This window comes from Trachemys scripta, chromosome 1 (assembly GCF_013100865.1).
Source record: "Trachemys scripta elegans isolate TJP31775 chromosome 1, CAS_Tse_1.0, whole genome shotgun sequence".
Taxonomy (NCBI): domain Eukaryota; kingdom Metazoa; phylum Chordata; order Testudines; family Emydidae; genus Trachemys; species Trachemys scripta.
Genome location: NC_048298.1, coordinates 85236085 through 85259823, shown reverse-complemented (window position 1 = coordinate 85259823; position 23739 = coordinate 85236085). Strand labels below are relative to the sequence as shown.

Below are 23739 nucleotides of genomic sequence, written 5' to 3'. Positions count from 1 at the left end.
CCGGGGGCTGCGCCGGGCCGCCGGGGGCCGGCAGTGCTGGGCGGGCCGGTGGTGGTCGGCCGGGGGCCGGGGCCGGGGCCGGGGCCGGCACCCCAGGGCCCGAGCCGACCCAGGCTGGAGCCACCGGGGGGCCAGCCTGGGCCGCGCCTCCTCCCCCCACACCCCCCCTTACCTGCTACAGGCTTCCCGCGACTCAAATGTTCGCGGGAAGCAGGGGAGGGGGCGGAGTTGGGGCGGGGCTGGGGGCGGGGGCGGGGCCCCTGGGAGTGTCCTCCATTTGGAGGCACAAAATATGGTAACCCTACCAAAAGGACCAATAAGGGGAGAAGATACTTTCAAATCTGTGGGGAAAGGTTTTTGTTTTGTCTCTCTCTGTGTGTTCTTTCCGGGTCAACAAGGAATCAGGGCATCTAAGATTACAAATTGTAAGTAATAGGAAGAAAATACGTTAGATTATCTTTTTGTTTTAGCTTGTGAAGTGTCCCTATGCTAAGAGGGAGGTTTATTCCTGTTTTTTTGTAACTTTAAAGTTTTGCCTAGAGGAGAATCCTCTGTGTTTTGAATCTTATTACCCTGTAAAATTACTTTCCATCCTGATTTTACAGAGGTGCTTCTTTTACTTTTTTCTTTATAATTAAGTTCTGTTTTTTTAAGAATCTGATTGGTTTTTAGTGTCCTAAAAACCCAAGGGTCTGGTCTCTGCTCACCTTGGTTACCTATTTGGTTGGTATATTACTCTCAAGCCTTCCCAGGAAGGGGGGTGAAGGGACTTGGGGGGATATTTTAGGGAAACAGGAACTCCAGTGGTCCTTTTCCTGAATCTTTGTCTAACTCACTTGGTGGTGCCAGCAGTACCCATCCAAGGACAAGGAAAGGATTTGCGCCTTAGGGAAGTTTTTAACCTAAGCTGCTAGAAATAAGCTTAGGGGGTCTTTCATGTGGGTCCCTGACAGTTTCCATTTATTATAGCTGTTTGTTTTAACATAATACAAATAGTAAAAGGAAAGCTAAAAAACTGAAACCTATATACCAAAAGTGGCCTGCCCCAAAAATCCTTTAAAAACAAATGCACATCTGGATGACTGGGCTGATTGATTCTATGATTTCATTTGGATGACTCTAACTTTTGGGTCGTTTTGATGATGTTTGGTTAAAACTAAAGCTTTTCCACCCCTATTTGCTCCATGCAAAAGAAACCAAGCAATGTATGCTGCGTACTATAAATTACACCATTAGTGCTGTGTAATTACCATGACTATTTTAACTCTGATTCAATCAGATTTATTTCTTATCAGAGATTGATCCACCACATCTTTCTATGTGGGAGTTTATTTGGCATTTCTGTGCCCTGCAGGCCTCCTCAAAGAATTGCCATCTTTAACCTCAGTCTAAGAGTTATCCACTTATGAATTATAAATCCAGATGTCCAAATATTTAGGTCAAAAATTTCCAGTTATGGGTGTGAAGAATTAATATTTATTTGTTAAAACCAGCTGACTAAAAATTTAAAACAGATTCTAGACTTACCAGCAAATACTGATTTATACAAAAATAAACTGGATTTTTCCTGACACTTTCAAACTCTGCATTCCCTCTGCCCCACCTCCAACCATCAGGTTAGCATTGTGCATGTTTATCCTAATGAGTGACCCAAGACCGGTGGGCTGTGGGGAGTAGCCAGCTGATAGCAGTGTGAAAAATCTTCCCCAAAACCTGAGCTTTTTTACCAAAAATCCCTCCCCTGAATTAAAAAAGAAAAAAACCAGTAAAGCTCAAACTCAGTTATATGATCCCATGATAGCAAAGTACAATGATGTATCTTTATATATTCCTCTCCTTGATTCCACCCAGAAAAGACCATGGTTCTAGTCAAGGAGGGCTGACTTTGATTCCATCAGCATTACTCCTGTGCTGACTATAAAAGCCACTGAGTATTCTTGTGGTCCTGTTGTAACCTGAGTTAACTGATTCAAGTGATTTGGCACTTAGATAACACCTTTACAAGTGTTAATATAGACCAAGGGCAAACTACGGGCCATGGGCCAGATCTGGCCCATCAGGGCTTTGGATCTAGCCCACGGGATTGCCACCCCCATGGTGCCGTAAGGGTAAGGCAGGATCCCTGCCTGTCATGGCCCCACACTGCTCACGGAAGCTGCTGGCATCACGTCCCTGCAGCCCCTGGGAGGGGCGGGGGGGGGCAGAGGGCTCCACCCGCTGGCCTCGCCTGCAGGCACCCACCTTCCGCAGCTCCCATTGGCCAGTAACGGGGAACTGTGGCCAATGGGAGCTTTGGGGAAGGTACCCACAGGTGAGGGCAGCGCATGGAGCCTTTTGCCCCTCCTCCCCCAGGGACCACAGGGACGTGGTGCCGGCCGCTTCCGGGAGCGGTATGGGGCCAGGGCAGGCAGGGAGCCCGCCTTAGCCTTGCTGCCCACCGCAGCCGCTCCGGAGCCACTCCAGGTAAGCAGCGCCGGGCTGGAGCCCACACCCCGAACCACTCCTGCAACCCTCCTGCACCCTGCCCTGAGCCCCCTAACCCCCTGCCTTGAGCCCCCTGCCACACCGCTCCTGCACCCCAACCCCCTGCCCTGAGCCCCCTGCAGTACCCCGCACCCCTCCTGCACCCCAACCCCCTGCTGTGAACCCCCTCCCACACTCTGCACCCCTCCCTGCACCCCAACCCCCTGCCCTGAGCCCCCTTCTGCACTCTGCACCCCCTCATGGACACCAACCCCCTGCCCTCAGCCCCCTCAGACACCCTGCACCCCTCCTGTGCCCCAACCCCTTGCCCTGAGCCCCTTCCTGCACACCACACCCCCTCCCACACCCCGCATTCCCTTCCGCACCCCAACCCTCTGCCCCAGCCCTACATTCATGGCCTTGAATGCAATTTCCCCACCCAGATGTGGCCCACGGGCCAAAAAGTTTGCCCACCCCTAATATAGATGCCCACAAAAGTTCATTCCAGGACACACACATTTGTGGTTTACCCGAGAGCTCAGGATGCAAAGCACTACAGTATGACTTTGGTTATCCAAATGTCATGGGGGACACTAAATCATTTTGGATAACTGTGATTTCAGGCAATAGAGGAAATTTTCAATGAAAATAATAGACATTGGGGGGACATGACTCTGTTTTTATCCGGACCCCAGTTACCCAAGACGTGGAACTTCATAGAAATGTAAGGTGCTGCTGTTTCTCATCCATATAAATTCTGGTTTGTTGTTAGGTAAAATCCAAGAAGAAGTGCATGAAAACAAAGAAAGAGAGGAATTCCTATCTAGAAACACTGGAAAAGAACCATACAAAACATACACAAGAGCAAGTGGTAGGGCATGATTATTTCAGGGGTTATATACGTGCTAGACAGTGAATTGTAGTAGCATTTATCCATCCAACAGAATTAGGAGGATCACTAGAACCTTAACATTTTGCACTAATGACTGCATTGTGAATTACTATTTTGCAAATTAGCCAGTAAGCAAGCAACCAATAAAAAAGTAAGAATGTTGCAATACAGATACTGCAAGATACAGAGTATCACCTGTGAAAGGTGATGTCAATGGGTGTTGAGGATGCTCAGCACTTCACAGAATCAGGCCTTTATTTGGTGAATTTCAGTTCCAATTACTTCCGACCTCACCTCACATTCTGCTAACACATATAGCGTAGTATATAGGTCAAAATAATGAAATCCTATTCATATGACCTTTCACCATGCCATTTGCTATTAAATCTTTGCTGAGATGTGGAAAGAGACTAAAAATGTGTTGTGCACATTGTACATTGTGTGGATTATCATTTCTACCATAAGTATGATAGTAGCAAGAAACTGTAAACTGTTGTGTAAGCTGTTACTTGGGGAAGATTAATAACTTTTGCCAGATCTGTAAAGCATAGTAAATCACCATTTCTGGGAAAAAATTACTACCATTTGAGCACTTGCTGATGCAGTATGTTGTGTAATACTCTTCCTCCTCTGAGGATCTGGGTTCAATTACTAATTTAAAAGACAAGATCAGTGATCTTATCAACATCCTCTCTTGTGGCCTTGAAGAATGGCCACAGAATTTTGTATCATTTGTTAAAGCTGTCAGAAGAGGGTTAGGACTTGAATTGCCAGGGATATCCTGGGTCACTATTTAAGTACATTGTCCAACTGCCCTGGGGGGAAGTTTGCATGCAGTCCTCACCCACACTTTGCCTGACCAAGTCAAGAAAACTAAAATAGCTCACAAATTTTAAAGAAAAAATAGTAATAAGTTAACAGCCTTCTCTATGATATGCCTTTTTGGGGTGTATGTATACTGTAGTGTTGGGGGTTTTATTAATGGTTTAGATCAGAGAGGTCCCCAATCTATTGGGCACTCTCCCCTAAAGGGGCGTGGAGGAACATTTGGGGGGGAGTACAGCTGGGGCCTGGGCCAGCCCCCACAGGGGGCAAGGAGGGAGCACCACCCAGCTCCACTCCTGGCTCGCGACCCAGCTGCCAGCCCCATGCCCGGGGCTCCGGCTGCCAGCTGTGGCTGCCGGCCCTGGGACCTGTTGGCTGGCCTCAGCCCCCGGCCTTTGCTCTGCTCCTGTCCCCATCCCCAGCTATCACCCCAGTCTCGGCCTCCTTACTCCTGTCTGTGTCCTCTCCTCCCAGAGCTGTTTGGCTCCAGGGGGGTGGAGGTGCAGACAGGTGTAAGGGGGGATGTGAGGTAAAAAGTTTGGGGAACACTGGTTTAAATGGATTGATAAGCAGATGCCTCACAATCTGGGTTGTGCTCTGTGCTACATATACATAGCTCCCTCTACCGGAACCCCTATATTAATGTTATGGAATTACAAAAGAGTGGCAACAGTGCTGCCAAGACCACCCCCGACCCTCGATCCCAACAGTTACAAGATAGGTATGCAGAGATGAGGAAGAGTGGGGCCTGCTACCAGTTCGAGGTATGTTTGTGTCCTGGATTCATAACTGTTTTGTGACTAGAACGGTAAGAGGAAAGCACTGATCTTCAGGTGTTTGCCCACATCTCCTGCTTTTAACATTGGAACCCTAGTATTCTGTAGCACCCTTTTCCTGAGCTGCAGTATTTTCCCTTATGTGTTAAGATGATTATTTATTGTTTTCCATTTAGAGAAAAGCCAAAACGTTGGAAGAGAATTTTCACAGCATCACTAAGAACAGAGGAACTGGAAGCAAAAATGTGAGGGCTTTTCAATACTCTAAACTATGGAGGTACCTTCTTTCAGCTTAGGAAGTTGTTCTTTATCTGACCAGAGAATAACATATGAGCAGCATAATTCAGAAGGACACACTGTTGTGATAAAACAACAATAATTAATCTGAAAAAGATCACTTCTTTTTACTGTAAAATGTATTTATCTTAGGTCACAGGTTTCCAGTGAAAGGAAGATATCAATATCCAAGAATCTGAGAGAGGCCAAAGATGCTAAAATTCAGTCTCCACTAGCATGTTATTTGATAGCTTCGCCCTTTCTGTAGGGACATGCATAGGGGTAGGGGATTTGACCAGATCCCCTCTGACCTCAGAAGCCACCTACTACTCTCCCTCTACTTCTGTAAAAACTTTCTCTCCGTGATTTCCTTCCTATGGGGATTTCTGTCAGTCCTTTAAAATGTTACACTCTTCTCACATTTCTCCATCAATCCTATCAAACATTTTGGGGCCTGTAAAGAGGAGGGAAAGAAGAGGGTTATTCGGGTTCTAGAGAAAAAGGCATGGATGGTTCTAAATAATATTGGAAATCATTTCAGCCCAGAATTCTGAATATCAAAATATTTGCACTATTCATAATATGTGATGCCAATTCACATACCTTCCTGCCTTTCAAAGGAAGTAACATGGTACTTAGCGTTTATTAACTGACCAAGCTAGCATCTCTTGTGTTTAAGTTGAAATGAAATAGAATCGGACTTCTGGCATATCAGTGACAAGACCACTGCTGAGTGATCATAAAATAAACCAGGGATCGGCAACCTATGGCAAGCGTGCCATAGGCATCACGCAAGATGATTTTCAGTGGCACTCACACTGCCCGGGTCCCGGCCACCGGCCTCGGGGCTCTGCTGCCGGCCTGGGGTTCTGTCTGCCAGCCCCCGACCAGCTGGGGTGCCGGCCGCCGGCCCTGGGTCCCAGCCATCAGTCCAGGGGGCTCTACTACTGGCCTGGGGCACTGGCCCCCTGCAAGCCTGGGTCCCGGTTGTCAGCCCCGCTCAGCCTGCTGCTGGCCTGGGGTACCAGCTTCCGGCCCCCTGCCAGCCGGGGTTCTGTCTGCCGGACCCGCTTAACCCGCTGCCAGTCCCGGCCACTGGTCCAGGGGGCTCTGCTGCCAGCCGGGGGTCCTGGCCGCCGGCCCGGGGCTCTGTCCTGTCCTCGGCCCGGCGCTCTGCAACCGCCCCCAGCTGTGGCCCACTGGCCCCAGCCTGAGGCAATGAGGGGTGCAGACGGGGGCAAGAGGGGGCGCAGCTCAGTACCCCCACCTTAAAAATTGTTTCTGAGCCACTGGGATATTTTTAAGTCCTGATTTGCTGCTTATATCGCCACGTGGAACAGCACAATTTTTTTCCCCACTGTGAGTTGAGGGGTACATTTGACAAAATGTCAGCTCCCAAGAAAGCAAAGTTAGATGTCCATTCATTTCAGCCTTCTTGGACAGACACATTTGGATTTATTCAAAAGAAGGACTGTGCTGTTTATGCTTTCTGTTGTGAAAGTGTTGTTTGTCACAAATCAAGTGTTCGACGACATTTTGAAACGAAGCACAAGAAAACCTTTCTTGATGAAGCAGACAAGACTGAATCGTTCAAAAAGGCAGTAGCAGGATATGAGAAGCAAAGCAGTGTTTTTAAATGTTTAAGTGTAAGTAAAAATCAAGCTACAGAAGGAAGTTACACAGTGCATTGCACAGTGCATTGCAAAAAACAGAAAACTGTTTACAGATGGGAAATATATAAAAGAAGTTTTTTCAGCAGTTTGGAGGTTTTGTTCAATGATTTGCCAAATAAAGATACGAACTTATTTAGAATAAAAGAACTGCCTGTCTCTGCCAGAACAGTTGAGAGACACACAAGCGAAATGGCACAAAACATTAATGAAAAGCAGATGACTGCATTAAGAGACACAGCAGTGTTTAGCATTGCAGTTGATGAGAGCGTGGATATAAACGACATTCCACGTTTGGCAATTGTTGTAAGATATTGTGCTTCCAATGAAATCCAAGAGGAACTTTGTTGCCTAAAACCCCTGCATGGCACAACAAAGGGGGAAGATATAGCAGAAAGTTTTGTAAGCCATTTTGAAGAATGAGGAATTGACATCAGAAAAATATTTTGTGTGACAACAGATGGTGCTCCTACCCTGGTCAGAAAACAGAAGGGATTTGTAAAGTTACTTGAAGATCAAATTGGTTGCCCAACAGTCAAATTTCACTGTATCATCCATCAAGAAAACCTGTGTGCTATGATTTCTAATTTAGAGCTTAATAATGTGATGAATACAGCGGTGCGAATTGTGAATTTCCTTGTTGCTCGATCTGCTTTGACTCACAGACAGTTTCAAGCACTGCTAGAAGAGATGGACAGTGCTTATAACGACATTCCACTTCACTGCAACATTCGGTGGCTAAGTCATGGCAAGGTTTTGGTGCACTTTGTAAACTGTTTTGATGCAATCAAGGCCTTTTTGTCAGAAAAGGGACAAAACTACCCCAAACTGGATGATGACAAATGGCTGTGTAAGCTCATGTTTCTAACTGACATCACCGCTCACCTAAATGAACTCAACCTCTGTCTCCAGGGTGCAGGGCAAACGGGTCTGGATCTTTATGAAGCCTGGAAGACATTTGTTGTAAAACTAGCAATTTTTTCTCAGGATATTCAAATTTCGACTTTCCGCTACTTCCAACACATAAAAGAGCTATCGACACATTGCACTGTCAGTGTTGATGAGATTGGAATGTACATGCAAGAACTGGAATCAGAATTTTTTGACAGATTTCAAGATTTCCAGCGATTTGGCCGAATGCTTTCTTTCTAATTAAACCTGAAAACTTCAATGAAAGCGACTTGGATTTGTCTGTTTTTCAGTGGATGGGTGTTGAAGATTTCAAAATGCAGCTCATTCAGTTAAAAAGCTCGGAATTGTGGGCATCAAAGATTGGAGATCTGCGGACTGCACTTGAAACTACTGGGAGAGATCATGGGGCCTCTATTCTGACCTGCTGGATGTCTCTGCCAGTGAAATTTAATTGTTTGAAGAAAATTGGGTTTGCAGTTCTTTCAGCATGTGGATCCACATACTTGTGTGAACAGGTATTTTCACACATGAAATATGTCCTCTGTCTCTCTCAGAGCCCGTTAACAACTTATCACTCAGAAGCCTGCGTGCAGCTTAAGGTATCCAAATACGTGCCAGACACTGGAAAACTCAGCAAGGAAAAGCAAGGGCAAGAATCACACTAAACTGATAAGATCTGCATTTTAATTTAATTTTAAATGAAGCTTCTTAAACATTTTAAAAACCTTATTTACTTTAGTTTAGTTATATAAGATTGCAATCTTGTAATAGTTTAGTTATTTAATATAGACTTATAGAGAGAGACCTTCTAACAACGTTCAACTGTATTACTGGCATGCGAAATATTAAATTAGAGTGAATAAATGAAGACTTGGCACACCACTTCTGAAAGGTTGCTGACCCCTGAAATAAACCTTCTTATGTGCAGGCAGTAAATTGAAATTTACAAGAATCCTGCTCTTTCAGGTACACTGCCTGCTAACAGGAAAGAAACAACACTATCACTCATGTCTAGAACACACAAACACACCACAGTCAGACACACAGTTGGTAGGGAGGTCAAAAGTTCCCATAAATTGTTGCATAACCCAAATGTTGTTGGCCAAGAACAGCTATGTAGCAATCATATGAGTGTGCTGTTAATCTAGCCAAGTTTAAAGGGGATTCACGGAAGAACTCAGGTCTTCGTTGTAAATATAGTGGCCTCAGGACGGGCGAGTGTTTTTATTATTATTTATTTAGTAATTAGAAATGTATAACTGATGATTCTGTTTTAACTTATCCTGTCTCACAAGTCCCATTGTAAAGTTACACGTGCATTAGTGTTTGCAAGACTGAAGCATTAGATTGGAAGCCCTAAAGCTTCAGGGGAAGTATTGTGTCTTTCTGTGGGGGGGAGCAGCACCTAGTATACTGTGGGCTCTTTCAGAATACAAAAAATAGTAATTAATAATGCACTGTATATCTAGAACTTAATACACTTTTGGTATTGATCAACTGTTGTCTCAGACTTCCCATTTCTAGCCATAGTGCAGCTTCCATCCTGTCTGTTGATTTAAAGGATGCATGGTGTATCTTCCTGTTTTTTCCCAGATACATCTTACTCAGAAAGTAAAACTGATGGAGTTGCACAGTGTGTGCAGGGAACATGGGAATGAAGTTCTAAAGCAGGAAAGAGAGTCTTGGATCTTTTGTTATTAGAATAAGCTTTGTTGTGCAACAACATCAGAGTGCTCTCAATGTCTGCCATTTTACTTATACTGTTCTGTTGGTGGTCAGTGGGGATCTGCGTCGGCACAGGGGATCATCAGCATAGAATCTCTTACAAGTTCAGGGCCTATGTCTGATATTGAAGTTCAAAATGGTATCTCATATTTGTGTTTTTCTCCCCATCCCACTTTGGCCTCCTCTTGATACAACTAGGAGCCCCTCAACTCTAGCCCCATAGAAAAATCTGGTTCCACAAATGAGGTCAGATTTTCAAAAGAATTCAGTATGTTGGGTGCTGAATTCTTTATTTCGTAGGAGCTGAGTTCTTTTGAAAATGAGACTCTTATTGTGGGTCCTGATCACTGAAAATCTAGCTCTAAAGCCAAGATTTTCAAAAAATAAGAACTTTAAGTTGTGCTCTTAAATCCCTGTGTAAACACCTACATAAAGTGGCCAGTTTTTCAAAAGTGTTGAGTGCCAGCAGCATCCATACAGGTCAATGTGCACCTTTGAGTGTTAAAATTCAGGCCAGTTATTTAGATGCCTAACTTTAGGTTCCTATTTAAAAAAAAAAAAAAAATCTCGTCCAAACTGTTCAGAATTGGTTTAGAGAAACCGTGTTTTAGATTGTGTTTAGAAACTATTTTCAAACATGATGCTTTTTCTTGTGCAGATAAATAAAAGCCTGTTTGATATTTTCCCTTTATTGACTCTCATTGTGTAGGATAAGTAAAATTGTAAAAGATGTTTGGAATTATTTTATTGCTTTAGTCTACAGAGAGCTCTCCGAACAATAGTAGCATGAAGTAGGTTATTGGTTTCCTTCTTTGTGGTGCCGATGGTGTCATTCTGTCATATGATTCATACATTTCTCTTTTCAAAGGTTTCAGTCTATCTCCCCTTTAATTCCAGAAGCAATGATGTCACCAAAGTCCAGGTACTTGTATTTGAGCAGAAAGAATCTTGTGATCTAGGCGGTTATAGTTCCTATTATAAATCATGCTGCCCAGAAGGATCAATCTGCATCCATCCCTAATATGGTGGTTAGCTTTTGTTTGTTTGTTTGTTTGTTTTTTTACCCTGAGTACCCCTCATACATGGTATTACACAACCCAGCTTGAAGAGGCCAGTAGGAAAGATTCTGGTTGACACAGCAGACAGCACTTGTCAGGCAGGCTGCTAAATCCTGAGGAATCAAGAAAGTACAAAAAAAAAAAAGCAAACCTCACTGCCACTCACGCCACCACCTAAAGGAAGCCTTGTCAGGGTCCCTCAGATGGCCCAGGAACACTAAATATTGTATTCAAAAAGTACAGTGATATGCAGCCTGCTGTAGTAAGCACTGCCACTTATTAAATGCTACACTAGTTCTACAAATGAAGTGATGTGCACAAAGGGCCAGAGTCTCCACTAGCATAAACCAGCATAACTCCATTGACTTCAGTAGAGCAATGGTATTTTACACCAGCTGAGTGTTTGGCCCAAAATCTTTTTAAAAGACTCTCGATCGGGATAGTGAGTTTCATCTTAAAGAAACTTGCTGTGGTGTTTCTCACTGTTGTGCAGTGCCAGAGATATAGTTGAGCAGAACATAAATAAAAGATGATAAATCCATGTCTCTACTACCATTGATTCATTTGCTTTATTAGTTCATGAACCTGGTAAAGAGACCCAGTCATCCCCAAAATCATATTTGTAAAATTATTTCATGTATTAGCTTTGCCACTAAAAATGATTAAGAAACATAAAACTGAATCTCTTTGCAAATAAAATTAATATTGCATGAGTCTTCCTGCTTGATTTTTTTTCTCAGTTTGCACTACCATCCCCAAATTAAGAATTCCAGGAACAAGGTCTATCATGTGATCCAGTGTTTTCCATCAGTCTGCATGTCCCCAGTACCTCTACATCCTGCTTCACTCCCATGGTCAGTCTATTCTGCCCATCCCAACAGCAATCCAACCAGACAGTTCAGCCTTCCTGAAACCACTCAGCCTCAACCAATTACCCCTCTCCCACTTGAACAAACCACCCAACTTCTACGCAGGTTTTCACCTTCTGGGGAAATCATTGAACCAATTTGCACTCTCTCAACAAACCATTGAGCAGCAGCACAATGCCATTTTCTCTTTCTGTCTCTCACACAGTTTCATTTAGAGTAGACTAATAATAACATACATCTATGTCTCTGTCCTCTCTTACAGACTAGCAGCATGGCATTACATAAAATACTTCAGGAAATTGATCCCATGGTGAAAGGTAAGCCTCACTTTTGGGGGAAGGGAAGAGGGGTACGAAGCCCCTGTAATCCATATATTGTCTTTTAGCACTGATAATTGATGGGATTTGTAGGACATAGCGTTAGACTGCTGCTTCATGGGCCTACCACTGGGCACAAAGACATCACACGCCCCACTAGCTTATCGTGGAGTTGGGAATCTATAAGTTAGGCTATGAGGAAAAGTAGAAGAATACAATTACAAGTATGAGGCTTCCCTGCTCCCACCTCGCCCCACCCTACTGTTAATTTTTGTTTTTACTTGGACATTATTTATTTATTTATTTATTTATGCCTTTAATAATTATTTATTCCAGAAAGATTCTCCACAGACACACAATCAATATTTTTGCCTTTACAAAATGTCATAACATTTCATTTGCAAAATGTTTCAAAGCTCAAAATACAACTTTGCTCACCTCTGACCTCTGGCCCATTTCTGACCTGGTTAAGCAACCATGGTGAAATGTTATGCAGATGGAAAACCTGAAGCTTGCTTTCCCTTAAATGCCATCTTTAAAATCTTTTCCAGAAGCTGTACCAGCTATGCAAGCAAATTACACAGAACAGTATATCAGTCCTTATTTTCCTGAACAGGGATTGGGTGAGTAACAGTGTGCGTGTGTGTATCTATATTGTGTATCAATTAAGTATAAATATGTGATAACATATTTTTTCTGCCTATAGTTGTACTGAGGATACTGGAAGTTGCCTTTCTGACATAAGTGGCCTCATCACTCATAGGGAGCATATCAAGTTTGGCCTTCTGTAATAATAACAATTACATTATTAATAATAATAATAATAATAAATAAGTAAGGAGAATGCGTGCATTTGAGCACCTAAAATGCAGGAATTCTGTGGAGGGTTTAACAAAACTCCTGACAGACCCTATGGAGTTGGTTCATGGTCAGGATTTATTGGTAACTCATAGGGATACATTTTAGACAGTAGCTTTCCCTTTTTTATAAGTAAAGATCTTGTATGTTGTGAAGACTATTTGTTTAAAAAAACAAACCCATGATATAATACTGAGGGATAATAATAATGTCATACTGTAACAATTTGTTTTAATGATGATTTCATGCTTTCCATTCATGCTGCTTAAAAATAGGTCTCTGGATCCCTCTCGGTTTTTCCTGACATGAATTCAGAGCTGCTGTACCTTCCATTAGCAAGGGAGCTATCTACTTTTTCTCTTGTAGAATTTGATGGGAAGTAGAAAAATAATTTAAACTTTTCCTTACATTTTGCCTCCTTCTCCCTCTTTGGTAGGGTTACCATATTTCAGCAAGCAAAAAAGAGGATGGGAGGAGCCGCGCCCTAGCCCCGCCCCTGCCCTGCCCTAGCCCCGCCCCTGCCCCTCCCATTTCCCCCCTCAGAATCCCCAACCCTCTCCCCGCTCCTTGTCCCCTGACTGCCCCCTCCTGGGACCCCTGCCCCTAACTGCCCCCCAGGACTCCACCCCCTACCTAAGCCTCCCTGCCTCTTGTCCCCTGTCTGCCCCCTCCTGAGATCCTCCCCCCATCCTAACTGGCCCCCTAGGACTCTACCTCCTACCTGTACCCTGACTGCCCCAACCCTTATCCACACCCCCACCTCCAGACAGACCCCTGGGACTCCCACACCCCATCCAACCACTCTCCACCCTGACAGCCCCCTCCCCAGAACTCCCGACCCAGCTAAACCCCTCTGCTCCCTGTCCCCTGACTGCTCCGATCCCTCTCCCCACCCCTGCCACCTGACAGCCCCCCCCAGAACTCCCAAACACCACCACCCCACTCCTTGTCCCCTGACTGCCCCCTCCTGGGACCCCTGCTCCTAACTGCCCTCCAGAACCCCACCCCCTACCTAAGCCTCCCTATTCCTTGTCACCTAACTGCCCCCTCCTAAGACCCCCCCGAACTGCCCCTCAGCACCCTACCCCTTACCTGTACCCTGACTGCCCAAAACCTTATCCACACCCCCACCCCCAGAAAGCCCCCCCCGAACTCCCGACCCCCCCCCATCTCTTGACTGCCCCCTCCAAAACCTCCCTGCCCCTTCTCTGACCCCCTGGCTCCCTTGTTGTTGGCCTTCGCCTAATGTCTCTGTGAGCTTGCTCAGGAACGGCCAGAGCCGTTCGTCCCTGCACGCTGGGGAGCAGGGGAGGAGCTCCAGACTGCCGGAGGCGATCTGCGAATGCAGAGAGGGAGGGAGGGAGTGATCTCTGCTGCAGGGGAGAGGAGGAGGGGCTCTCTCTGGCTGTCAGAGCCCCATGTAAGTGGCACCATCCGGCCGGCTGCCCTGTTAGCCGCGCGCGCTCTGCATGCGGGGGGTGGGGGGGTGGCGGTGAGAGTCCGGACATTTACAAATTCCCCCCGGATGCTATTTTTAGCTCAAAAAGCCAGACATGTCCGGGGGAATCCGGACAAATGGTAACCCTATCTTTGGGTTAGTGGATCAAAGATGACAGCTAAGACTTTCCAAAATTCCACAAAAAGTTTTGTTGCTGGTCTCCAGCTTGCCAACTTTTTTATTAAATAATAGCAATTGAAGAGTTTTTTATTGCTGAAATATATTGTATTTCACTATTAAAAGAAAACCCACTATTTATTTAGAGTAAAAGTAGCTTCAGAGTGGTGTGTATGTATATTCACATCTACACAGATATAGTACAAATACATATTCCAGCCCAGGTATTCTGGAGGGACATATTTAAAAAATCTGGCCTTGTAGAGGCCCTCAGCCTCTAATTGTGGGCACCAAGAGTTCCAGGAATAATTGACTTCAGTGGGACTATTCATGTACTTCAAGTTAGGCACAGGCTTAAATGCTTTGCTTGTTCAAGGCCTGTCTGCAGAAGAAGAGGTTAACAAGGAACTTGAACATTCATTAGTGGAATAAGGTTTCTGAGATTTGGCCTGCAGCCTATAGAGGGGTTATACACTTTCGCTTTCACAGTCCTCAGCTATTGTATTCCATATCCAAAAATAAACAACTTTATAGAGATTTGTAGATTATATTCTGCCAAGTTTTCCTGGAAATGGCACTAGCTAAAGGAAGAATGATTAAAGCAATGACTAATGGAAATGCATGACTAAATGCATTTATCTTTGACCTTGATTATTGTTTTCTTAGACTTGGACTGGACCAATGTGTCCCAACCTCTAAAACATTTCATATCCCAGAGACTTTTTCTCCCTCCTGCCATCCTCAAACAAATGTGCTATATAGGTTCAACATCAGGGAAAGGGGCAATCTCTGGGTGTCAGCTTCCCAAGGTGATGAATAGGCCGAAAATGAAAGAAAAAAAGGCCCAGCGAAGAGGTGAGGAGTAGTGGAAACTGGGAGGGGTAAACCATATCTAGAAAATTGAATGCCATATTAACATTAGAGATAATCACGCAGCTGACAATCCCCAGAGCAAGACTGTTGGGATCTAATTATTATTTGTATTTACAGTAGTGCTTAGGGGTGGGTTAGGTGCTCTATATGTACATGGGAGGAGACACTGTCCTTGCCTTTAAGAGTTTACAATGTAAGTAGGCAAGACATTCACAGTGAGGGTGAAAGGAAATATTATTGTCCCAATTTTACAGATGGAGAATGGAGGCTCAAACAGATGAAATGACTTGCCCCAAGTCGCACAGGAAGTCTGTGACAGGGTCAGGTATTGAACCCAAAGACCCTGAGTCCCACATATTGAAACTAGGTGCAGTAAAGGGGACTTTTCTCTGGATTTTGATAGAACTATACTAACAAATGGATAGGGTTAGGGTTAGGGTCTTGTGGTTAAAGACAGACCTGGGAGTCAGGTAATTGAGGTTCAATTCCAAGCTCTGCCACAGTTGTCCTGTATGATCTTGGGAAAATCACTTAACTGCCCTATGCCTCAGTTTCCCCATCTGGAAAATAACAATAATAATACTTCCCTGCTTCATAGGGGTGCTGAAACTAATTCATTAATGTTAGAGGTGCTCAGATGCTAAGGTATTGAGCACATTAGAAATGATTATAAATTAAATAAATAAACTCAGCATTTACTCGTATTTAATTGAAGTTATAAAGTATGTTGCTCATCTACCAAACCTTGAATAGTCTAAATTTTGTTTAATCTGAAGGATATTTGATCAGTTGTGCTATTTCAAATATCATGGTAAATCCAGCTGAGGTACTAGCAGAATAATGGATATATGATCCAAGGCCAAAATGTTCAAAGCTGCATGCCTAAAATTAGGCTACTAAATCTGTACTTAAGCACCTAAATAGGTGGCTTGATTTTCAGAGGTCCTAAGCACCCACAACTCCCAATGACTTAAGTTAGCAATCAAAAGTGGGAGTAAACTGTAAAGACAAAAATCAGGGTATTGTATTGTGTGATGAACTATTTCCTCTAAATCTGACATGCACATTCATTACAGTGATGATTTCTTTCCCACTTTTTATAGTAAAGCTGCCTGTTACAACCTCCATCAAGCAAGTGGGAAAATGCTTCAGGTAAGAGAACATTATATTTGACTTCCAGAATTTCTCTTGGAGGGTAAAGAGTGATCCCAGCTTGATTTTTCAAAGTCCCTCTTTATGATGTGGAGAGGGAAATAGACTGAAACACAGATTAAAATCATTTACCAGGGGAACGATGATCCCCTTTTGGAAGATGATTTTCAGAGCTGGTGGTGGTCGTGGCTTTTTTCCCCCCACTGATCTTTTTTATTTATCTGATTTTCTGTTCTTCTGTCATTTTGTCTTGCCATTTTAGGCCCCAGTTCTGCAAATCCTTATACATGTGCTTAACTTTAAGCATGTGATTTGCCCCACTTTAGTCAATGGGACTACTCACATACTTAAAGTAAGACATGGATATCTGCACTTCCAGGTTTGGGCTGTCTTGGCAGTGAATTCTGAAGGCTGTATCCTCTTCTGGATGTGCAGGACTTTTATACCAGTAACACTGACGCTCAGTGTTCATTATGTACATAAATACCTACATATTGATAGGCTGTTAGTTCCCTTTGCTTGTTCACTATGCACTGTAAGCTATTCCTGGGTTGGCAGTGCCTGGTGGTATGTTATTCAAAAGTAGAATCAGTGCTACTGGTAGCCAGTCAAATTGCAGGATGGCAGAAAATTATACAAAGGCGCTATACAAACACAGGACAAAAAGCTAGTCCCTGCCCCAAAATTCTTATGAAATAAGGTTAACGACTAAATTTTCTACATTGAGAGTTAAAGCAAAACCCACCTCTTTGTTCAAGCTTTCCCACAATAGTACCTTATTTTTCATACTTTTGTATTAAAAAAAATAAAAAGAAATTAAGCCTATCTTCCCAGGAAGGGAAAAAAGAAATATCATCGTTCTTGTTTTTTACTCTTGTGCTACTCTGGTGACTCTCCAGTACTCCTGGGATGGGCATCAGTATAAGATCCTGGATGGAGGGTGGTACAGTGGCCAAATGTCATTTGCATTAGTATCCATCAGATAAAATGATGGAGCCACCATAGTTTGTTTTGTACAGTTGAACTGTATGGGAAAATGCCCCACTTTAACTTGGCATTAATGTAACAGCAGGAGATCCTCCAGCTGTAACAGTGTCCTTTTCTGTGTCATTGTCTTTTTTATACATATATATATATAGTCACAAATTAGTCTGGAAATAAATTAATTACTGGTGTGAACGCCATCTCTTTCAGCTCTGAGAGACTGACTCAGGGTGCCGAAGAGAACATTCTTGAAAAGAATTGCTTGCCACTGGGGTTAGGAGAAAGCATGTCCCAAGATGCAACCTTACCTAAGAGAGCAAACCTCTATTCACCGTTCTTCAAGATGACATCTCAAAGTGTAGAGAAGCACCAAGGCAGAAGGGTCACCAGCTGCACAGAAAAGACAGTTACCTGTACGAAAGGTTTTTTTATATGTTTTTAATTAAAGTATTCTAGGTGCCAAAAGACAACAGGATTTTCTTTTGTTTAGTGCATTCCCTATTCCGGATATCTCAGAGCATTTTACAAAGCAATGAGATAGATGATGGAAGTGCAATGATTGTGCTGAAAAATACAGCAACCGTTAGGTTTTTAGCAATAACTTACATGCCAGAGGATGTCAGAACTGGTTTCATTGAGTAAATTTACCAGGACACAGGAGAAGAATCTATATCTTTTCCACTGAATGTTAACCTCTGCCCAATCTGCAGCACCCCACACAGGGCTGAAGCCGGGTGAAGCATGGGACTGAAGCCCTGATCCCTGGCATCCCCCCCAGGACTGAAGTCGGGAGGGATGGGGTTGAAGCCCCAATCCCCAGTACCCCCCTGCAGGGCTGAAGCCGGGGAGAGGCACGGGGCTGAAGCCCTGATCCCTGGCACCCCCCACAGAGCTGAAGCCCTGATCCCCAGTGCCCCCATGGGTCTGAAGCCGGGAGGCACAGGGCTGAATCCCAGAGCCCCGATGCTCCCTGTGGGGCAGAAGCCTGAGCTCATGGTGGGTTGGGGACATGGAGGGCATTGCTCCCCTCACCCCAAAGTGCAGTGTAAGAGCACCGCAGTCCCGGGGGCAGCTCCACACCTCCCCCTTTGCTCCCCCTTTGCTCCCACAGAGGCAGCTGGTAAGAGCCCCCCGGGTGGGGAGACCCGGCTCCATGGCTGGCAGACCCCTCCAGGAACAGGGACTGCAAGGGAGTCCTCCCAACACACAGCCCCTAATACCCCTCTTCCTGTACCCTGAGCTACCCCCCCCCGCCTGCACACAGACCCTAGCCACCCTCTGTCTGCACACAGCCCCTAGCTACCCCCTCCCTGCATCCTAAGCTGTTTTCAAATTTTTTGAGCTAAGCACCCCACCTTTGAGTTATAATTTAAATATATAAACTCCCTCCCTGGACCCCACCATGCAGAGGTGGCTCCAGCCCCACTGACCCCTGCGCCCCACCCAATAGAAGTCAAACTACGTCTATGCCCAAGGCCCCTGCCCCAAGGCGCTCCCCCTCCCCTGGGCACTGGAGTTTTTATAGCATGTCGAGGGGGGCCTCAGAGAGAAAGTTGAGAACCCCTGCACTATAATATATTAGGCTGTAAAGCATGTTGTAGATCACTTCTCATACTGGATGCACCCTTGCTGCCAGACTTTCCATTTCTTGTACGTTAAACTAAACTATCAGAGTAGGTTTCCATTTCACTAAAACCATGTGTCATCTTAGCTAATAATGAATTCACACATGGCTGATGTGGTGTCGCTTTTTTTTCCTTTTTGGCCCAGATCTGGATCACAATGCAAAGAGCAGTTCAAGCAGGGAAGAAAGAAAAGTGAAGAACAGGCCACCACTGAAAAGTGCAAGGTCCTGCCGAAACAGAACAAACCAGGAAGCGAATGTTAGGATGATCAAGTCATGCCAGACACAAGAATCATTGCAACTTTCTTTCCCTATAGTGCCTGGTGCAAAGGGCAGGCAATCCAATGAAAAGTGTCATGAGGGTGAACCACAGCCAAAATCCTTTGGCCAGCACCGGTAGGTGAAGAAGAGTCCAGTTACTGAACTTGCCTATCCAGTCAGTGATACGTTGAATGTACATTGTGGCATGAACAATGAGGGTGTCAGGACTAACAGAAGCAAAAGTTCTTGCTTTATTTCTAAGCCATACGCAGCTGGACAACTGAAATATGAGGGATCTCACACGCTCTGGGATTTCTCCGTTCTCACTGCACGAGCTTACTTCTGAGTCTCTCCTGAGTAGAAACTTCCACTTGACTTGTGGTCTATCGTATGCATTGTTTTTTTGTGAATGCAAACTCCTACCCAGTAGGAACTGAGCTAAGAACATAGCCTTCATTTTTGTTTGGCATCTCAAGCTGATCTTGACTCTTGATCCCTGATATACATGTTGAGAGAATTATTCACCAAGCCAGTCAACCTTTTGAGACTGACATGCATATCTCTTGATCTGTGATAGATAAATTGGAGGGTCATAAGCCATGTAGATTATAATAATTATCATCTGTCATCCAGGAGAATCCCATAGCACTTTACAATCATACAAAATCTGTACATAGATATCATTTTATTGACAATGGACACCTGTGAGTTGATTTGCAACCATTTATGAGGCATGATACTATACAACAGTTTAGCACAGGAAGTGAAAAATATCTCATACCCAATTGAACCCTAGCTATTTAAATTTCCCAACATGTTCAGTTACCCAGCATGCAATTTGGCTAGGACTGCCCTCTCACTACCTCTTCTTTATCTCCACCTCTCAATGGTTTGTACCCCAAAACTAAGTCAAAACCCAGTGCTGAGCAGTTCAACTGAGTGTGGCCCGCACTGGATTTAGCCAATAGTATAAGAAGTCTCCTTTGATTATATTTGTATGCTGCTAGAAAGAGTTATTAACTACAATATAGAATTTGTAAAATACTTAGAATGATAGATCGATTGATTTGATAGACAGAATTGGAGGACATAGCCACCAGATGGTATTTTGTAGACCTGTCTATAATACAAGTTGAATAGGATGGACTGAGATACATGTAAGGCACTGACTGACATGTTTTGTTTTTCTATACAGAGCAGACCTGGCAACTTGTTCAGATATGAAAGGGAACGTGGCCAGGCCTACATTATCAAGCAAAATGATTTTACTGCCCCAACATGACAGCAGAGAAACATTCCATCCAGCATCTTTGCTATGTGCCATGAAGAAGACATCAACAAAAGGGTTATTGTGCAATAGTGAGACCAAGGCGGTGGCTAAGAGAAAAACTCTGGAGCCTGGGTCACAGACTCTACTTACAAGACCTTCCAGTCACAACTGGGTGAATTTCCTGTCAGGCTTAGAAATTGATGCAAATGTTGTGAAAAACCTTACAAGCTAAAATATACAGCCAGCCAGGCTCCATTCAGACAGGACATCAACACTGGGAAATGAGTGGCTTCACATCAGATACCCTGAGGGATTAGGACTCCCGTCCTGGGGAAACCCTTTGGCAGGAGTGCTCTGAAAATGCAGCAGAAGTGTATACAGTGCTAAGAAGTTTAGCCTCACACTGTCCTGAAAGACAGAGTCTAGATTTCCGGAACCTCTGAGTGACAGCTAAAGAAGGCACAGCATTTAAGTTTCTTTTTGAATTTTTTCATTTTTTAATTATCAGTAAATTTCAGACATTAAAAAAAACAGCTGAATCATCTGACTTCTTCAGAATTAAAGTGATGTCTGACCAGAATGGACAAGTAAAAAGGGGAAGGATTTGTGTTACTCAATTCAGACCCTAGCAGCCACTTTAAGAAACAGTGCTAATGGACTCCTAGGGGAATTCCATCCAGTTCTGTACTGCTGAAGGTTGCTAGTCACAGATTAAGACCTTTGGGGGAATATAGGGAATACAGATCAGGGACTGCCTATGCTAGAGAGTCTGGGGAAGTAAAGGAGGATTTTGTTCCATTGTGCAGCAAAAGCAAAAAGCAGAAGTTTATTCTAAAATTAAAAAGCTAAAAGTAAGTAAAGTGCCTTAAAAAATTCCATCTTGTCACATGCCTTGCTATGGTGCTGGATCCCAGATGTGACTAGAACTGCTGTCTTTGTTGCTGTCCATCTAATCCATTGTGCTTATGCCTATTTAATATTTGTTCCTTCCCCAAGATAGGCTGGGATTAATCCCAAGGACACTAGCTCAGGGTTTGAGAACGTCAGTAGAGTTGGCTAAACAGTGCTAAGTGCAGAGATGCTTTTCTCAGTACTCAGATGATACCTGTGTCCACTGTATCCCAGAACCTCGCTGTGTGTTTAGTGTTTGTTGTAACTAGAATAAAGGTGTGTTGTTCAAATATGTGACCCTATGAGAAGAGCTCAACATATGGTACAATGAAGCAATGCATGTTTTTGGTTTTATTCTTTGAACTGATATACAGTGTTCCCCACAAAATAGAAATTATTAGACATTCTTACAGTCAGTAATCTGAACAGGAAGTTTCCTGGAAACCCCAGGTCTGGATTTCCATGTAATTCCTAATTGCCTCAGTTAATGATAGGCACCGTAGGAAACCTTCAAGTAGTGGGACAGATCCTGAGCTGTGACCAACGCGGCTCAGCATAGCTCCAGAGCAGATTGTAAAGGTGTCGTTTGCACCCTCCTGATCATTGGGCAGCTCAGCACCAGGCCAGTCCCCTGGCACAGATTAGATCAGCCTACTTCAATCTGCACCAACAGTCAGCAACCTCCAGGGCCTATTCTGGCAGCCACAGCTCTGACGCAGGATGGCCTACAAGCTGCAGCAGCCATACACCACCAGAGAGGTTTCCTCTCTGCACAGGGAATCCTCGAACAGCCAAGGAGAATTTCCACACAGCTGAGTAAACTGGCTTCAGGGCAGTTTTTCAGGGAGGTTCAATGAGCGCTCATGCAGTTTGTGATGAATCCTGGTACAGGGGCGGTGAGTTATATGGGCCTATGGTTCCCATGCTCCAGCAATATTCAGGGCCCAGGGGCCCAGCTCCACCAATGTTTGGGGCTGGGTCTCTCCCCCAGCCCTGCCTGCCACCCCACACGACTCCCGCAGAGCATCCCCTGACCCCACCCCACCCCAATCTCTCTCTGGAGTTGAGGGTGGGGAAAAGTTTGTTGATTGTCAGTTTTCCCTCTGAACTCTTGTCGCTCTTGTTTTTGAATGAGGATTTCTTACTCCAGGGAAGTGTAACTCCCTGGACCCGAGAGGGGCCCTAGGAGCACGTGCAGTGACAGTGGTGCAGGGTGAGTGTGCTGTCAGATGGGAGAGGGGGATCCTCCCCTGGTACTCACTGCTGCCGGTGGGGAGAGGATTGGGGGGAGTCCTCTCTGGCCCCAGCCCCGGGGCAGCCTGCCTGCACCCCAAATTCCTGATCCCTGGCTCCATCCTGCAGCCCTCACCCCCAGCCAGAGCCTTCATACACATCCCCCCACACCCAACCCTCTGCCCTAGCCCTGAGCCCCCTCCCACACCCCAAACCCCTCATCCCCACCCCCAGCCAGAGCCCTCACCCCCACACACACCCCAACCCTCTGCCCCAGCCCTTAGCCCCCCCCAAGCCCCTCATCCCCACCCCAGAGCCCTCACCCCCAGCCAGAACCCTCACCCCCCCACACACACACACACATTGTGCAATATAGGGAAACCATTAAACACTTACTGTTTCCAGTCCATTTTTACATTATTTTAAAAAATATATATCGGCTTACAAGGCAGGTGGGGGGGCGGGGCGGGACTTGGACTCGTTCTGGGCACCACCAAAAATTATACAAACCTGACGCCCCTGTCCTGGAAATGTGTATCTATTACCATTGTGGAAAATATCCACGCTCACATGACATGTGGGTCAGATAATAGAGAGCCCCAAAAGGAACCCCCTCTCATATTTACTCGGCTTTATATCACAACAAACACAGCTTCCCTATGCCGTGGGAATGTCACAGTAACAAGCAGCATTCAAAGTAAATAGAGTTGACTTCCTCCTCTTGTGTACTGAACAACAGGATATTGCAAGTAAATAGGATAATGCTGTAACTAGTTGCTTCAGCTGTATCCTGAGCCAGTAGCCATCTCAAGATAGCTCATTTCAGTACAGAGCTTCAAACCGCTAAACACTCACTCTATGCATGTGACTAGTGAGATCGGTGTATGAAATGTTAAGGCCTGACCCTGTAAAGACTTACAGACATGACTAGCTTTACAGCCTTTGCACAGAAGGTTCACACTTGTTACTCTCCAGCTGGCAGTTCCAGCAGGTTTTCCTGCAGTTGAGAGAAGACATGAAGTGGGTTAGGTCCAGCATGCAGATGTTGCAAACAGTATTGATACCTCACCAGGATAACAAATTCCGGTACCAGTTTAAAACGATGGTACATTTACTAGGAGGTCATGACCTGCCCCCCAAACATTCCTCACTGGCCCTAAAGCACCTTACCTCCAGGTATAGCAGCCTCAACAGC

At 44.8% G+C, this 23739-nt stretch overlaps 1 protein-coding gene across 3 annotated transcripts in view; it reads left to right on the top strand.

The window, feature by feature from the left end:
* The window catches only part of AGBL3 (ATP/GTP binding protein like 3), a 53280-nt gene extending 32297 nt beyond the window's left edge, over nt 1-20983 (top strand). For all 3 annotated transcript variants that reach the window (XM_034773991.1, XM_034773981.1, XM_034774000.1), the window contains 9 exons: nt 5133-5201; nt 10408-10461; nt 11729-11783; nt 12335-12406; nt 14923-15111; nt 16233-16281; nt 17476-17678; nt 19036-19285; nt 20346-20983. In XM_034773991.1, the coding sequence (XP_034629882.1) occupies nt 5133-5201; nt 10408-10461; nt 11729-11783; nt 12335-12406; nt 14923-15111; nt 16233-16281; nt 17476-17678; nt 19036-19285; nt 20346-20652 (1248 nt within the window). In that variant the 3' untranslated portion in view covers nt 20653-20983. The remainder of the gene's footprint in view (nt 1-5132; nt 5202-10407; nt 10462-11728; nt 11784-12334; nt 12407-14922; nt 15112-16232; nt 16282-17475; nt 17679-19035; nt 19286-20345) is intronic.
* Nucleotides 20984-23739: the final 2756 nt, after the last annotated feature.